Source organism: Delphinus delphis, chromosome 8, assembly GCF_949987515.2.
Source record: "Delphinus delphis chromosome 8, mDelDel1.2, whole genome shotgun sequence".
Lineage (NCBI taxonomy): Eukaryota > Metazoa > Chordata > Mammalia > Artiodactyla > Delphinidae > Delphinus > Delphinus delphis.
In genome coordinates, this window is record NC_082690.1 from 11,408,757 (window position 1) to 11,426,615 (window position 17,859).

The window sequence follows — 17,859 nt, forward strand, 5'->3', positions numbered from 1 at the left end:
TAAATAGTGGTGCTGCGATCTGGACTCAGATCTGATTCCCAAACTTCTCATCCGTTCCACTTCATCAGGCTGCCGCCCTCCCCTGGGAAGGAGGTCCTGGATGCCTGGCTGTGCACGTGTGTCTGTGTGTGTGCCTGTGCACACATGCCTTCAGGGCTTGCTGTGATCACACCTGGGAAGACCAAAGACATCTGGGGCCACGAGGACTAACGAATCAAGCAATGGACACACACCGTTTATTACATGTAGTTCAAGACTTTTGCTTTTAATTCATACTGTACTTCCATGGCTCTAGCTACTTTACATGACGATTTGACCGGAAGCCTTGTTGGTCTCTAGGTACTAGCAGTTAAGTGTTTAGACCTTGCGCACAGCGCCAGGCAAAGTACAGTTATAGCTCCAAATACAGATGGCCAGACAACTCAACTGCAATCAACCTGTGTTCTTTCCCATAATGGCCCAGGGCAGGGGTTGGGGATGCTCCCTCTGCCTCACCCCACCCCCACCCCCATGTCAGGATTCTCCAGGGGCCGCAATGGCCTCGGACCCATCCCTCCCCACCTTGGAGTCTAGGTTGAGTCGGGGGGAAAGCACCATGGGTTTGGGAAGATGATCTGGTCCATGCAGAGAGTGGTCTGGCCCTAGAGTGCAGGACAGAGAAATGTGGGGAGCCACACACTGTCGCTGGCAAAAATGCTTGCTTTTACTCTGCCATCTCAGTGCGTGGCACCCAAGCCCAGGGCCAACTCCCCAGACACAGCCAGCTGTCTTGCCTGGTGCAGAGGCCACCATTTTTTGCTTCTGCAGTGTCTCATCGTGTTGAGAGAAGCAAGGAGGGCCAAGGGGCAGAGGTGACAATGTTCTTTAATGCCTTCACATGTCGGGTACATCGTCTGGCATCAACTCCTCTTGGCAGGCAAAGTGCTTCTCGCCAGCAGCCAAGCCTCCAGTCCAGGCTTCCAGGCCTGCTGAGGACCTCAAGTCGCAACAGAAAACGATGGCCCAGACCCCTGAGCTTCCCCCGGAACGCCAAAACAGGGAGCTGGCTGGGTCCATCGCAGCCACGGCTGGAGCAGGAGTGAGGTAACAAGGCGGGCAGAGAGGTGGGGAGGCGGGGGGCAGCTCTCTGCGCCGTGGGCAAGTTCCTGCTGCACGTCAGGCAAGCAGGGCCGCTAAAAGGTGGCCTTCCAGAAAGTGCTCCTCTCGGACCCAAAAATGCATCTTCTGGAAGAAAACCTAGAGGTGGAGGGGAGTGGGGCCAGCCTGCTGGAAGCTGGGGGATGAGGGTCGGGGGTGTTAAGTGGTGGATGGGATGATTGTCCCACAGCCTAGAGACGAAGGACGGAGGAGGAGAGAGTCAGGAAGAGAGGTCCTCAAGCTTCCTACTGGAGTGGGCAGGTGGAGTCAGGGGGTGCCCTACCACCTGGGGGAAGAGAGGAGAGCGCTATTTCTCCTGGGGGCCCCTAGGGAGGAAGGGCTGGCCTTGGCTGCCCTGAAGAGCTAAAGACACAGCATGGTATGGCGCAGAAAGGATACTTCTGAGACCACACAGTCCAGAAAGATTCTCTCCCTAATCCTTCCTCCAAGATTTCACCCTAGACGTGCTGCCTGCAAACGTGTGGACATGGTCAAGCTTGGGTCACAGACAGGGCAATGGAGAGAATCCACTTCTATCAAAGCATTCCTCTTGCGCTTTCTTGGTCCTCCCCCTTCCTTGTAATCCCAAGTTCTCAGTGTCAGCGCTCTAAGGCAACCCAAGGATTTTAGCCAGAGCTTCACACTTAATCCAAACCCCAACAAAGCTGGAGACAAAAGAGAGGTGGTAGAAGCAGGAAGGACTTCTCTCCACCGTTTGCTCTAGCAAGGAGGAGGGAGGATGGACAGACGGATGGAAGGCTTCCCAGCCCAGGGACGGAAGGTGGGCTTAATCCAAGCCAGTGTCCTTGCCACCAGCCTCCTCTTCCCAGCTGAGAGAAAGTCCAAAAGGACGCTTACAAAGTAAGACTAGGCCAACAAAGGAAGAAACACCCTCCTAGGTTAACACCGAGCAATACGGCAAGCTTCATCTTTCTCCCTCTCCCTCCCCCACCCGCCTCTCACTGGACCTCCCTGCCCCTCCTAGCGCGTAAAGAAGATTTAACTACCCTGGATTTCCTGGAACCCAGACCCTGCCCTACGACTCATCTAAACTCCAGGGAGGCTCTAGTCCAGAAGGCTTGTCCTCTCCTGGCAGGGCACCTTCCAAGTTTGAGAAAGCCCAGCCTCGCCAGTCTCTGACCCAGCCTCCAAGATCATGTCAAAGCTAGAATCCACCTTAGGGACAGTCTAGCTCAAGCCCCTCCTGTTACATATGAGGCTCCAGAGGCTCAGAGACCGGGGCTGTGTGTGTGGGGGTGTGTGATCTGCCCAACAGCAGAGCCAGGACTCAGGCCCAGGTCCCCTGAACCCCTCAGCTCGCTGCCCTTTCAGAGAGCTCTAAGTTGCTGACCTTGCTGTCCTGGAATGTTATCCCTTTGTCCCAGGGAGTGGGATGGGGGAAAGGAGAGAGTTACAGACATGACTGGCCTCTCCAACACCAGTCCCATCAATTCCCCCCCAGTCAGCAGGAGTAGAGTGCAGACGCGCTGCTGTTCTCACCTGTCTAGAAACGGCAAAATCTTTGAAACTGAGTGCAAGCTCTCGGATGTCTCACCACATGAGTCCTCGCAGAAAGACTCCTATATGACTGAGTTCTTACGTGAAAAACGCCAAACAACAACAAAGAAAACAAAACAAAAAAATGCCCTGGCTGGAAGAAATAACATAAGACATGGTGGTTTTAATGCTCGCTTACGAGCCAGGGCTGCCAGCCACGAGTCACAATATCATTTACGTGTTTCACTCCCAGACTGAGCTGCCAGGGCAGAGGCCCCTTCTCTTTGACAGGTTCCTGAATAAAGGGGAAAAGCTTTTGTTTGGGAGTGAACACAGCTGTTGGTTTTCTCCTGGTTTGAAAATCAAAAAATTACTAGACTAGAAAGCTCTCACAAACGATCCTTGATCCTTAGAAACGAGGCAGGCCAAGAGATGCTCCCCACGTGCACATACTGTCTCCCGGGTTCAAAACCCCAGAAATCAAGAGGGTTCCTTGGACATCCCTCCCTGTCACCTACTCCTTCCTGAGAGGGGCCCGAGAGGTGAAGCAAAAGCCGGACAATTCCGCGTAGCCAGGCCCACTATACCACCTTACTCCCAGCAAAGAGTCCTTTTGAAGTCATCCCAAAGGTCCCAATATGGTACCTTTAATAATTGAATAATTTAAATAAATAAATATGTATGGAATAAATTAGAGACTTTATCACGTGTCCTTTCCTTTCAAAAGTTTCGGGGAATAATTTTGACTTCTGGTTACTCCAACCAGAAAATTCCTAGCAGCCTGCACTGTTTCTCCTTCTTTGGCTCACAGCCCATGAACCCTGACCCTCACCAGGGTCTCCCATTCGAAGTCCCGGACAGGGACAGGGACAGATATGATCTTGAGCCGCTGGCCCGTGGGCATATGCACACTTCACAAGGATTACATGCAACTCCATTTGCTCATATCTCCTTTTCTAAAGAAGGGATATCAACATTCTAGATGACCATTATGGAATCATCTATCTCATCCTACTCCCCCTGGGGGGGATGGCCTGGGTGTGTCTCTTTCTGTCTTCTCATCCTGCCCTTAGGGCAATAATGAGGCCCTCTTCTCAGACAGACTGAAGAGTCAAAAACTTTCTTTAATCGCTAAAGTGGGATGCTCAGGCCAGTCCAAGAGAATACAACATGCTCTTCTTTTGGGCTAGATCAGTGATCAAATCTACCTTTCTTTCCTCTGCCCCTTCCACCAAGGGGTCCACTAGAACAAGTGATCTGGAAGAGCTCTCCTTGCCAAATTGGTATAATCCTTTCCTGATCAAGAATCTCTACAAGCTCTGCCCGGGGCTGGCAGGATTCCTTGGGTCATCACAGGGAGAGATAGTAGTTAGTGTGTGAGGGATGGTAAGCCTGCCCAGATGGGCCATCAGTTCTGAGCCAGCCCCCAAAAGGCCCTAGATGACCCACTTTCCTAACCCATGGTCTCCTTTCTACCCCTTAGTGGTCTCATACCTCTCTGGGGCCAGAGACTAGAGAAGGCGCTGGTTACTCCCTCTGCCAGAACTTCCACTCCCAACTCTCAGAAACAGGGTTTGGAATGGCCCTCTGTGGGGTAGACTCCATCTGGCTTTTTCCTGCCCAAACCTACGCACCTTTGCCAAATCCATTCCCTCCAAGGCTTAGGTCTTCTTTCATGTGCAAAGTGTCTCAGACGGTTGTCTCCCTTGACTAAGCTGGTTCCTCGCTGAGAGGAAATGAGGCTGGCCGCCAGAGTGCTTGGATATAGGTGCTCGCGACCCATAGTAGTTCTGCGGTTAGACCCTACAATTCTTACACGGCTAGTGCATTCACTCTCTCAAACCCTGGAGGCCCTAGAATACACCCTGATTCATCCTAGAAATCAAATGACAGCTCTAAGGGAAGGGGTTAGAGCCACAGACCTGACTTGCTTACAATCGCTAAAGAGGTTTAACAAGATCAAAAATGCTGCCCCCCTGACGAATAAACAATGTGCTCTTAGGGCACAGAGGAAAAATAGGGCTTTAGGCACTAAAAAGTGACACTTCACCCAGATCCAGCCTGGGAAAAGACCAGAGAGAAGGGGGGGGAGGGGGGGAGTAAGAAATCCCCAGCCCTTATTGGGTCCACACCCCACGCAGGGTAGAGGAAGGTACAGGGGCTGATGGAGGAGAATGCCCTTCAGAACACAGGCCCTCAGGACCTGTGGCTACGAAGCCCAAACCCTCCAGCGCAGCCTCCCCAGCTGTCCCGCCGTCCTCTGCACCTGACTCGCGGTGCACGGCCCACATACAGGGGGCGGCCTCATATGGTAGAGTTTAGCTTGCGCCCTGCTTCTGATGCTTCCTTGTTCCCGAGAGAACACTTGGGGAAGTGTTGGGTGGGGAAGAAAAGATTCTCGTTTATTTTGGAAACAAATCAAAAGGGGATTAGGGAGTGAAGCACCTTAAGCGATGCCCCCTTGAGACTTCTTTTCACGACCCCAGGGTCTTCACAGGCATAACTCTGGCTCCACGTCTCCCTTCTCAGAGCCAAGAATGGCCAGCGAGGGAAAGGGTGGGGACGAGAGGACGGAGAGGAAGAGGCTCAGGGGAGGTGGGTGCTGAGAGGGGGTCCCTGCCCTCCTGGCCCCTCCGCCGGCCAGCACAGGGGGTGGGCCCGCTCCTTCTCCCTGGTACATAGGCATCATCTCTTTTTAAAATCTGTATATAATATATATATTTATATTTTCTCTCTATTTATACATATATATTTATATGGTCTATGTACATGTATTGCACAGGCCTCCTGCAGCTGCCCCCGCTCCTGCCTTGTCAGTGATAGCGGTTCCTCTTCTCTTCACTTTCTGATGTGTAGTCACGGGCCCTGATGCCGTTCTGAAGATTGATGAGGGAGTCCTTCATCTGTAAGACAGGGAAGCCCGCCCCAGCCCGGGTTTGTGCCCTCAGTGGGCTCCTCCATTCAGAGCACCCACCACACCCACGTCTGGCAGGTCCCCCCGCCAGGCCGGGCAGCTAAAGGCAGCAGGCTCCCGAAACGAGGGTCGCTCTCAAGGGACACAGTCTCAGGCTGGAGGGGGACGGCCGATCGAGCCCTGGGAACCCCTGGGGTAAGCGGTGCTGTGTCTCAATGACTTGTGGTCCTTGGTTCACGAAATTAAGAATTCTCTCGAACGTTCCGTTGCCATCAGGACCCGCGTCCGACGCCACTGATCAGTCTACTCACTCGCCTTGGTTTCCCTGTGATCCTGAATACACTGTCCTCCTCTCCTGGTACCTTTGCCACACTGTTCCCCCAGCTCAGACTCCTCTCTTGCCCATTCAACCTCACCCAGCTACTATCAAGGCCCAGAACAACTCCAAACTTTCTCTGGCTCACAGCCATCTCTCTCTCTCCTGGCCTTTCATGGACCCCTCACTAGGGCTCTGCGCTGCAGTCATCTTTAATGGCTTTGTTTCAGCTGTGTTGGGACTGCACTGTCTTATCCTTACCTTGTACACCCCAGGTGCCAAGCAGAAAACCGAGTAGGCTCCTAGCTGTACCCATGTCATTGAATTAACTGAATCTTAACTGAATTTCTTAACCTTCTTTAAGAAATAGATACATCCCACATCACGGGATGAAGTTTACATGGGACAATTCCAGCGGTAGAATCCTACCCTGGTTCTAGGTAAGCTGCCTTGTTAACACAGGACGGTTAACATTTCACAGGTAAACAGTTACGGATTTTGAGAACCTCTGATCTCTCGGCCTAATCTGTCACTTTCGTCTCTTTAGTTCTTCGATATCAGGAGGGATGAAGGGCCCATTAATGTTCTTTTAAAGGGGACAGAACGATGGGAATTCCCTGGCGGTCCAGTGGTTAGGACTACGGCGCTTTCAGTGGCAGGACCTGGGTTCGATCCCTGGTCGGGGAACTAAGATCCCACAAGCCACGCAGCGTGGCACGCCCCCGCACCCCCAACCCCCAAAAAAGGGGGAAAAGAAAAACGAAAAACAAAATCAAGGGAACGGAACGAGACACTGATCTTAATGCTTGTAGAGTGGAGTCTACGAGGCTACAGGTCTGCCTGCCCCAAGCTCCTTCTGAAGGAGACCCACCCTGAATAGAATTCCACAGCTGGAAGGGGACCGGGTCATCCAGTCCAACTACCCCCCGCCTTTAATTCATAAGTCCCTCACCCCACATCATCACATCGCCCTCTGAGCACTTTCAGTCCTTCAAAGCAGCCCGTTCCATTGCTGGACTGCTCTACCCATAAGGAGCGTGCTTTTCGTTGATGACTCAAAAATCCGACTCCCTATAACTTCTGGCCCTAGTTCAGTCCCCTGGAGGTTCACAGCAGCCTAACCCTTCTTCTAGATGCCAGACCCCAACGTCTGAAGACTGGCCTGTGCTGCTCACCCACGCGTCTTCCCTGCTCCTGAGCACATCTTTACTTCTCTCAAGCCTTCCTGATAGGCCAGAGCTTCCAAACTCCTTGCTGTGTTGTCTGCCCTTGTTTGGTTAAAAAAAAAATGCCCTCCTTAAACGTGGCTCCAGTGTTATGCATGACACTCTAAACCCATTAACCTGGATCATGATAGCTGCATCAAAATTCTCTCTCCTTAATTTAGAGCTAAGAAACCAAACCATGAAGGGGAAGTAAAGTTGAATATTAACGAGTGCCTCCCGCGGGCCATCAGACCAAATGCAACAGCAATTTCACGAAGCAATGGTTATAATTCCAATTTTATAAATGAAGGAACCGAAGGTCCCTAATACTAAATCCCTTGCTTGAGGTCACAAAACTAGTCAGTGGCAAGGTTAGGATTCCACCTCAGTCTGATAAAATGAAGCTAACTATTGATTTTGCCCCAGAACGACTTTTTTAAAAAGACGCATCTAGTTTTTCAGAAAGAAAACCGTACCAGGAAGAAGACGTTATGAAAAGGAGACACGGTACCAGCCATCTTCCCAGACTCTCAGCACAGCCCCTGGGGAGGGGCCATGGCCTGGGCGTTGGGTGTCCTGTGCATGTGTTGAGGGCAGGAGGTGGGGGAGGGGAGCACACGTCAAAAGGAGTTGTTAGAAAGACACGCCCTCTGGGAAGAGCAGTCTCTGCGAAAAGGGGGTTATCTCTTTCAAGGCCTGTCAGATTATGGGTTACCAAGAAGAAAAATTAGCTCTCCTTCCATCTAACCTACAGTTTTCCTACTGCAAATCCAGTGTGTTATTTCACTGACATAATTTTGGGGAATACACGGGTGTCTCCCACAGCTCGCTCAGGGGTGGCTTTAAAATTAGAACAATGGATGGCCTGGGGGAAGAACGAATGGGAGGAGGGCATCTGGTGGACGATGATGGAGATGGCGCTCTCCTCAGAGCACAGGGCAGGAGTCCCATCTCCGTGAGACCAGGGCAAGGAGGGACGGAGGGGGCATCTCACCTGGTCAAGAAGCATCACTGAGGATTTGATGATCTCCCTCCATTTTTGGAGCTCGGTATCGTGGTACTTTTGCTGGGACTCTAAGAGCTGGGCCCACTCTGTCTGAGACTGGGGTAACCTGTGGGGTAGAAGAAGGGGTACCCCAGCAGCTGCAGTTATGGCCCGTCGACTGTCCTATGCGCCCAGACCCCTAAAGGACAGAGAGCCACATCAGAGCGCTCTGTCCTTTGCTCAGTGCCCTGGTTCCCCTGTGCCCCAAATCAGAAGCAGACGGAAACTACAGGGACAGTTTTCAGAGCCTGCCTAGGCACTCATCCCAGAGGGTTATCCCCCGGCCAAGGGCAGCGGGGCCGTCCCAAGGAGACTGGGAAGCAGGAGCCGGGACACAGTACTGGCTGGGGTGAAGGTGGGAGCAAGGGGGAGAGGCCAGGATTACCTGTCCTGGAGCCTCAGACCCTGCCAGGCAGTGAGGGTCTGGGTGGTATATTCCAACATCCAGAGTTTGTAGAAGAGCATCATGTTGAGGACGACCAGCAGCACCAGACTAAGAAGACGACAAGGGGGAAAGCGAGAGCCATGAGCCGGCGTCTGGGGGAGCCCCTCCCTCTCAGAGCCGGGCACTCCCCCGCCCAGGGGCCGCTGTCCTTGACCACTGGGTCACCCGACGCATCACAGGGAGTGGTTAAGTGAGCCAGAGGGATGCAGCGGAGGCGGGGGGCGTGGGGGGGGGGAAGAGAGAGAGAGAGAGAAGCAGTGTCATCTGGAGGGGCCAGGAAAGGGCCGTGGAGAGGCGTGTGGGGTGAACGCAACAGAAGGGAGAGACATACAAGTCACCCGGAACCTGGGTGCTGGGGGAAGCGAGGTAAGATGGAGAGGAAAAGAGATGATGGGGTAAAAGAAGCAATCACAGAGTCAGCACCTGAAACAGATCCCAGTGCGAGCAAGGAAGAAAAACAGGGAGGAGGCAGAGGTTAGAAACAGGCTCGTGTGGGGAAGGGGAAGCCCGCTCAACCCGAGGCAGAGAGAAAGTGAGCGTCCAGGACAAGGAAAGGGCAGGAGCAGAGACACAGCAGGATGGGGACATCTAGCAGGAAGGAAGGGGGGCGCGGGGAGCAACTGTACACAGACTCTTAGCACTTCAAGGGTGATCAGTCGAGACAAGGTTCCTCCTACAAACCCAAACCGGGGGAGGAATTCCAGTGGGATTCCCAGCTCTGCCCCGATACGCCTCCCAGATGTTAGCACAACTGCCCGAGAGCTGCCGTCTCCTCCGTGCGCCTGCCACAGCCCTGCACGGGGCACGAGGACCAGTCGAGGCTTCTCAGGGATGGGCTGGAAGTGCTCAGAGTCAGGGAGGTGGCAGGAAAACCAGGGGCCGGGGGACCCAGTGGGGAATGATGAAGAGTCACTGAGGCCTGTGGGAATTCTCTTCTCTTGGCCTCAGTGCCCTAAAGATCATTTTATAACAGAGGTTCGTGGGATGGAGAGATGAAAGCTCTGGGAAAGAGAGGACGCAGACACGCAGAACTGGGCACAAAGCCTGGCTCACTGCTGAAACATCTCAACTTTCAATCAAGTTTCCTAGCTTCACTGAAAGCCAGTTCCTTCAACAGGACAATAATACCTACCCTGCTGAGGTTGTTATGTGCATGGAAGGAATGTACGTGAAGCCCTCCACAAGGAGCAGTTATTTTCATTAAAGGAGGAAGTACAGACACACAGGAAAAAGAATGACAAAAATGGGAAGATAAAACAAATAGATGGAAAGAAGACCAACAAAGAAAGAAAACCTATACTAAGCCTCTGACCTTTCAAAGTGTGTGCTGCATGTGGTGTGTGGTGTGTGTGGTGTGTGTTACTGTGTTTCTCACCTGGGCTTCCAGCACTACGGAAGGCGGCATTCCTTAGAGCAGCAGCTGCAAATTCCTGGGGCTACTCAGCTGTGTTCTCGGGGCTCTCCTGAGTTTTCCACGAGAACTTCTTAATGTTGTACTGAATTTCAATGATACCACCTTCAATTGCATCAGGACGCCTGGACCACCTGAATGCCACTTCCTCAGAGTGTGCTGCACACGATCTTAGTACTTGCGTTTGGGTTTGTGTTTACAGTCCTGTCTGTGCTCAGTGGAGGTCAAGGGACACCCCTGCCTGCTTCCCGAGTGAAGGCTTGGGGGTCGTCTAAACGGAGAAGAGGTGGGAGGCTGGGGTCACCACAGGGCAGGCTTATGGCAGCCGGGGCCTCTAAGACGCAGGGCAACCTGCACTGTACCAGGAGGTTCCACTCACAGGCTGGGAGCAGACCCAATGCCTGGGCCTTCTAGGGTTGAATGACGAGGCCCAATTATCCTAAACTAACAAAGCACCAATGTTTGTTAATATGCTATAAAATTTACTCAGGCCACTGGCCTTCTCTACTAAATAATGACAAAACACAGAGAGAGCTTAAACAGAACTAACCCAAGGTTAGAGTTCTCTGTTGACCAAAATCAACATCAGAGATTTAGTTTTAACAATGGATGAATCACATTAAAACGATGCTGCTAAACATGAATTCTGCTGGCTTTACGGTTGTCCTTGTGTTTAATTGTGTAAAAATAGGTTGGCTTCTTATGCCATAGTCAGAAGACTTTTGCATCTACTTTTATGTTACATATTCAGGTAAGGTTAGCAAAAGAGCCCCCCTCGTGACCCTCAAAGGCCCCTCTCCCTGCGTGGTCCCCAGGTCTGTCCTCAGCCCATTTCCTTCCTCACGCTCCATACTCTCCTCCGATGATCACTCTCATTCCCACCATGGCTCTAACGCTACCGACAATTAAATCTGTAACTGCAGCCTGAACTTCCCTCCTAAGCTCCAGGTCCACATCAAGAAATATCTATCTGTCACATCCGCCTGAACAATCTATGGCAGCTCAGAGACATCGGGAACTGACGGCATCTTCTGTGACAACTTTCCTCTAAGTTCCAGGTTTCTGTCCATGACACAACCATCTACAGGCACGCAGATCAGGAAGGCCTCTTCCTTCGCTACGTAACCAGGTGTAAGGAGCCTTCACCTTCGGGGCCCTCTCAGCCCCAGGAGGCCCTCATCTCAGTGTGACAGCCCCTCCCGCCGAGATCACTGCCGTTTACTCCTGTTGGCCCCCACTGCCTCCAGTCCGTTCTTGTCTAGCCCATGCCCCATACTGCCATCTGAGTGATATATTTTTTTTTTTTTTAAGTGTAAATCCAACCATGTCAGTCCAGGGCTTCCTTCCCAGATTCCTGTGGGCAGAGCTGTGCCCCTGCTTCTGCAATCCTGAACAATACTTTAGTGAAGGCATGAAGGGCTGGGGGTGGGGTGGGAGTCACAGAAGCAGGACAGAGCTACGCACAGTCTAACGCCTGGTGCACACCTGGTAGAGCCAGCGTCTGGGCAGCTCCTGAGCACCCCCCAAGCTATGCCGCCACGTCTCACAGCACAGCCCAGGCAGGAAGGGCTGGGCAGCCAGGCAGTGGGCCCGGCCAAGCGGAGGAGCTGTCTGTACTTAGCTGTCCAAGCTGCTCCTACTCAAGGTTTACCAAAGTCCTGAGCAGGCTCTGGGCTCACACTTCAGAAAGCTGTCTTCCCATCTTACACCCTCATGTTTCTCAACGAACTTGCTCCCTGGCCCAGCATCCTTCTGCGCAAGTTACTGAGCCCACAGCTTTACAGCATTATGGCAGTGATTATATACGGCTTATATTAAAATAAGCATACACTTTTCCTGGACTCTAGTCATCGATTGTGTCCGGCCACCCTGCCAAAGGGTGGGCCCCGTAAGTGCACAGTCCCGACGCCTGGCACAGAGCAGACACCCAGAACGTCTGTCACAAACAAATGAATGGGCTCCTAAAATGCTCTGTGGCATCTCTATGTTAGCATTTATTCAACAGTGTAGCAACTGTGAATCTCCTGTCTGTTTGACCCACTTGAAATTGAGCTCCTGAAGGGCATGGAGGCTGCATGCAGCATTTTCTTCTGAATCCTGAAGGCCTAGCATACAGTAAGTGCTGAGTAAAACAGAGAAAAAGCAGCAAAGAGGCAAGGAAGGACAGATAGAGCAACCGATCTGGAGAGGGACTAGAGGAGAGGGCAAAAACCAGGACAGCAGCGAGGGTGTTCGGATGCCTGAGGAAGACAGACGGGGAGGAGGTGGCAGGTAAGAAAGGAAGGCGGCCGGGGCAGGGCGGGGGAGGAGAGCCGGAGTCCCTTACACACAGCTGATAACCAGCAGTAGCTTGGACACACTCTGCAGGTGGAAACCATTGGGGCTGTCCTCGGGGATGTGCCGTGTCTGCGTGGAACCTGTGGGGAGAAGGAACGAGGTCATCACCACGTGGTCCGCCAGCCCACCAACGACCGATGTGATGCTGGTCACGCACAGAACTGCCCGTGACACTGTCGTGGCAACGATGCGAGATGTGGACCCGGCCCTCAGGGAAGGGAAGCTCCTGGAGGGCAAGGGGGACAGGAAAGTGACCGAACAAATGAGAAAGTCACCTGACCTCTGTAGCTAGGACATGCAGGTGCAAGACAAAGCGACCTGCAGCCATGGAAGGGAAACAGCACTGGGCTGGGACCAGAGACAGCTTTCAGCTCTGGCTTCATCCATAACTGGCCGCGGGACGTTGAGTGAGTCGCGTAATCCACTGAGGGTCAGTTTATTCGAATGCCAAGTTAGCCAGGAGTCCTGTATGTAAAGCTCACGAACAACGTGGGAGCGCCCTGGCTGAAGCCAGGGGAGGGACAAGGAAGGCTGGCGCCCTCCTCCTTCCCCTGCCCTGCCCCACCCAAATCTGATGAACATCCGGGGAAGTGCAGAGCACAGCCTGAAAATCCCTTGCTGCATGTTTCCGCGACCGAGCAGAGACAGGAGGTTGTGAATGGCTGGATGGGACGAGGGAGCCCCACTGCCTGGCAGGGGCCCAAGGAGGGGGCTGCCTCGCACTCCCTGACCTTTGTGTCATGCGGTAACCCTGGGGGCTGAGCTTTGGCTTCTCCCTGGAGCATGTCCCAAGAGCTCGGAAGCTGCAGGCCTGAGCCGAGGCATGCAGGGAGCCGTGGAGCTCAGGGAACATGGAGGCAGAAACCCAAAGGCAACTTCTGTTCAGCAGAGCACACAGGGGGGTTCAGCAAGGGCTGAGGAGCTTAAGGGCAAAGGGAAATGGCAGAGCATCCGGAGCCTCAGATGTAACGAGTCGTGAGCCAATTATACACAGTCCACGCCAGGCTGCAAAATGAGCACGCCTGTGCGCCCGGCGTAGGCACGCAGCTCCCGCCCACAGCCCTGAGCCACGCCTCCCCGGCCCCCACCCGCGCACACCTGCCACGTGCTTGATCCTGTGGCCCACATCTTCATCGGTGGGTGTGGTCACGGGGCTCATCACCTCTTCCAGGTGGGGCACCCGCAGGTGGGCATGGGGACGCTTCCTCCTCCGCACCGACGGGGCCTTACTGGCCTTCTCCTTGGGAGACTGTCTGTGCAGCTCAGCCAGGTAGGTGCTCTCCGTTTTGGTCAGCTCGCTCTCTGTCAGGGTCAAAAGGCCACATCAGAGGACATCCGCCCCTACCTCCAACCCAGCACACTGGCCTCCAAAAGCAGCTGTCTACTCCTAGCCGAACCTTCTCTAAGGGGACCATTTTCCCCTATTGTACTCTGGGATGTTGCCTGGGAGGGCGGGGATCCCTCAGGGATGCCCGTGAGCCCCAGGAAATACCCCTGGGACCCAGCCCAGCCCAAAACCCTCTCTGGGTCGTTCAACAGTGTGTAGAGACAAAGGCTCCCAACGTGCACCCTCACGTATGCAATCTGGGGCACGTCACGTTTCCCAGTGGACGCCTTCTCGGGCTACTTCCTTCTCATAACAGCATCACCACCAGTGAGCCCGGATCTCAGGCTCATTTTGGGGGGGGTGGTCACGGATCCCTTCATGACGACGATCTCATGAAGGTCACAGTCAGAGCCTCTTCAACGTGCATACGTTCACACACGTGCTGAACTTTGCATCCGTTTCTGGGGCAGACTCAGGGACCCCGTGAGGCCCGCTCACTGCCCCCGTCTCTCCCCGTGCCCCGTGACTCTCAGGCCCTGAACGGTGACAGCGGAACGGTTCACCCAGCACCAGGGACGGTGCTCACCCAAGTGGCGGAAGTAGTCCTCCAGCCCACTCCAGAAGTTCTTCTCGATGAACGTTTTCACCAGTCCCCAGGGCTGTTTTCGATAGCGCAGCTCCGTGGAGACCCTGAGAAACAAGCCACAGACTAGATCAGCCGTTTGCTAGGCGGACCTTCCTCTGCTGGGAAAAGGAAACTTCAGGTTTAAGGCCGAAGCAGCTTCACATGGGTGCTGCCCTTTACAAGTTAAAAAAAAGCCCCTTCACATCCACATCACCTGACCTCCCTGGCCACCCCCTGAGGTAGGTGAAGCTAGTGGATTTACCCTCCTTTCATAGAAGAGAAAACTGAGTCTTAGAATTTGTAAGCGGACCAAAGATTAACAAGAAGGGCTCTGACTCCAAGCCCACAGCTCGCTCATGATGCCACTCGGCCTCATCCCAGGAGGGCTCCGGATGGCGGGCAGCCTGCCGGCCCCAGGGCCCTTCTCTCCTTCTCCAGAGACTTTTAGCCCCGGGCAGGCTCTCGGGCTTCGCGGCTTCCACCTCTAAGGGCTTCATCAGCTCCTGGCCTGGCCCCTGCCTCTCCACCCTCCCCGGGACCTCGCCAGCTCCTGCTCTGTCCCCCGCACTCTGTCCCCGTCGTGGGCACCTCCGCTGTCCCGTCCCTGCAGCATCACCTTCTGCTGCTGCACAGTCACGCTGCTCTGCCTCTCCTGAAGGTGCACTTTCATCGGTTACTAGATGCTCCCAGTTTACGCTCCCCACGTTCAAGGCTCCCTGCTCTGTCCTCAGGAGGAAGAAGGGACCTCACCCCCAACCCTGGTCCGACGTGAGTGTGTCCACGGCCACGTCACCCCCACCCAGCAACTCTTCCCTGGATTGAAGGTGGGCACCTCTCTGTAAAGGTCTGTCTGGAGAAAGCTTCGTCCCTTTTCAAGGTGTGGGTACTCAGATCTTCCCGATTCCCCAGAGACCTCTCGCAGCCTTTCACCAAACTCCTATTTTATTTGAACGTGAGTGAATTTCTGCTCCGTATAACCAGAAGAACTGGCTCTAAGGTACAGGTACACGATCGGTTATTTTCAAATGGGTGTGTGTCTTGGCTTTTCAGTCAGACTACAAGCTTCACAGAATGTTAGGGTCTAAATTTCTTCCTTCCTTGAATGCACGTCACAGTGCCCAGGACAGGACTCGACCCACAAACGGCATCTAACTAATCATTCAATCAACCTTTTCTGACTCTGCTGTGTGCAGGCCCCGTGCTGGGTGCTGGGAACACAGTGGTGTGTGGACTGGGACTCCTGCCGGCCAGGATGGCCGGAGCTGCCACCCAGGGAGACACATGTGCAGGAACTCGCAACAAGCCCCGCACCCAGCAGGGTGGGAAGGGCAGAGACTTGTTTTTCTAAGACCTGGATTTCAGCACTTTTGACTCTTGGAAAAGTTACTGAGCTTGTATGATCCTCAGCTTTCTTATCTGAAAAGTGAGGATAAACCCACCTCCTTGGGTTATTCTAAAGAACCAGCTCTTGGAGGTGAAGTACCTACACAGTATCTTATAAACTGCAGACAACCACTAAAAAGCAGTGGTTGTAAAAGTTTTACTAAAGAGACACATAGAGGGGTAAAGGGAACACATGGTGGAGAGAAGCATGAACCGTCAGGATGGGCGGGGGGGGGGGCGGTCTCGGAGGCTCCGGAGAGGAGACAGAATAAAGGCTGAGGCAGCAGCCGGTACACCCAGCCTCCCCCTCGTCCCCAGGAGCACATCCACGCTTTCTGCTGCAAGCTCCCCCAGGTGCACAAGGAACTTGCTCCGCACCCGCTCGGCCGTAGAGACAGCACCTGAGTCGACTCTTGTTCCGGGCCACGCGGGTGAGAGTGTAGCGGTTGATGGTGTAGAAGTAGTCGTGATACGGCACGTCGTGCGTGAGGACCTCGGCGTCGACCACGTAGCACTCGCTCTCCTGGCTCGCCTTGTACATGGTCTGTGGGGAGGAAAGGGTCGTGGGACGAGGCTGACGAGCAGCAAGACGGGAAAAGCTCCTCCTTCCTAACCTCCCCAGCCCACCCCCAACTTCTGAACGGGGACCCAGAACCACGGGAAACGGCAGCATCTAGGCATGTCAAATGCCACCGTTTCAGGGCTAAACAACACCGTCACCCAGACACTCCTTGCTGACGTCTCTCCTGAATCCTCCACGACAGAACAGAGGCTTCTCCAGCCCGCCCTTACTGGCCTCTGCCCGGGGCTCACCTGTGTCTCCCTGACAGTGGCAGTTTTGGGAGCCAGAGGGTTGGTGAGGGTGATGGTGTAAAGAATCACTCGGCTCTGGTTTCCATTGTCTTCCTTCTTCCACGGATGGAAGATGATATCTGAGGGGAGAGAGGAGCCGTGGGATGACGGAGGGAGAGAGGCGTGCCATCCCCACATCTGAACGTCCCCTCCAGTGCCCTCCTCTTGACCGTACTGACTGCCGACTGGCCCCCAAAAGGAAGCCAACGGGAGCCTGAGGGCCGGGGGAGGAGGGTGAGAGGAGGGGGCGTCAAAGCAGAAAGAAGCTCATTGTAGCATGGCCGAAATCCTACACAGGGCTCCACAATGTTGATTGTTCCGGGGCTCGGGCAGGAGGTCCTGGGGCCACCTACGGGGGAGCTGGCAACACTGGAGTTACTGTGATGAGGGCCTGGGATCCTTGGGACCAAGCCCTCTGCTCCGAGGCACGACCTCCCCGTGCCCTCGGCTCTCCCCTCCTCCTGGCAGAGGGCTTCGCCGATGCCCAAGGGCTCTTCCACAGACCCGGACCCCGAGCAGCCCTGCCGGTCCCTGTGGTGCGGCAGGGGCAAGGAGCACACAGGTGCCAAGCATCAACTCTGAGAGCTTGAGGTATGAATCCCAGCTGGGCCCCTTCCTATCAGCTGCATGACCTTGGGCGTCTAATAATGGTCTGAGTTTCAGCGTCCTCACTGGTACCGTGGGGATCACAACCCTGGCACACAGGGCAGGCTGGAGGACTGAACGAGACAGTGTAACGGGCCTGGCGGACAGCAGGTGCCGACAGGACGTGGTGGCTGCTACTCTCTACTAGACGGTGAGCCCTGGCGGATCCTGTTCACCGCCGAGCCTTTGGGGCCCGGCACCAAGGGTCTGGGCACCACGGGCGAGCGTACAGCCGCGGTGGCGCGGGGAGGAGTAGCCCGCAGGGCCCCGAGGAGCTCCGGCACCGCGTGAGGCCACAAAGGAGGCGCCCCGGGCCATCAGGCGGCCTGGAAAAGGAGGGCGCTTGGGAGGAGAGGAAAGGAGAGGGGACAGAGCGGGAAGGGGTGGGAGGCACCAGCCCCAGGAGGGACAGACCTGAGAAGCGTCGCTGTTCCATGAAGTCCCGCTGGAAGGGCGAGTCGGTGAACAGGAGGTCGTACAGCTTGTCCACGCTGAAGTTGAAGACTTCATTCACGTACTGCCGGCCACTCAGGTCCTCGTAGAAGGCCTGGACCTCCCCTGCAGAGAGGATGAGGAGGGAGACAGGGAAGGTGAGGGACACCTCAGGGACACCCCCAGAGCACCCTCTGTGGCTAATGTGGGAACGGCCACCAAGGCTCAAAGGAGGCCGTGGGGTGGGGCAGCGGGGCCCTGGCCTCCGCCGTCCGTGGCTTTGCGTCA

General features: G+C 54.6%; 1 protein-coding gene across 1 annotated transcript in view; it reads right to left on the reverse strand.

Annotated features, from left to right (window-relative positions):
* Positions 1–916: 916 nt before the first annotated feature.
* GRAMD1B (GRAM domain containing 1B) overlaps positions 917–17,859 on the reverse strand; it is a 176,057-nt gene continuing 159,114 nt past the window's right edge. Inside the window, exons 12-20 of the mRNA XM_060017759.1 lie at positions 17,554–17,697; positions 16,456–16,574; positions 16,044–16,186; positions 14,221–14,324; positions 13,406–13,609; positions 12,297–12,387; positions 8,500–8,607; positions 8,064–8,181; positions 917–5,537 (exon numbers count right to left, since the gene is read on the reverse strand). Of these exons, the coding sequence (XP_059873742.1) occupies positions 5,448–5,537; positions 8,064–8,181; positions 8,500–8,607; positions 12,297–12,387; positions 13,406–13,609; positions 14,221–14,324; positions 16,044–16,186; positions 16,456–16,574; positions 17,554–17,697 (1,121 nt within the window). The 3' untranslated portion in view covers positions 917–5,447. The remainder of the gene's footprint in view (positions 5,538–8,063; positions 8,182–8,499; positions 8,608–12,296; positions 12,388–13,405; positions 13,610–14,220; positions 14,325–16,043; positions 16,187–16,455; positions 16,575–17,553; positions 17,698–17,859) is intronic.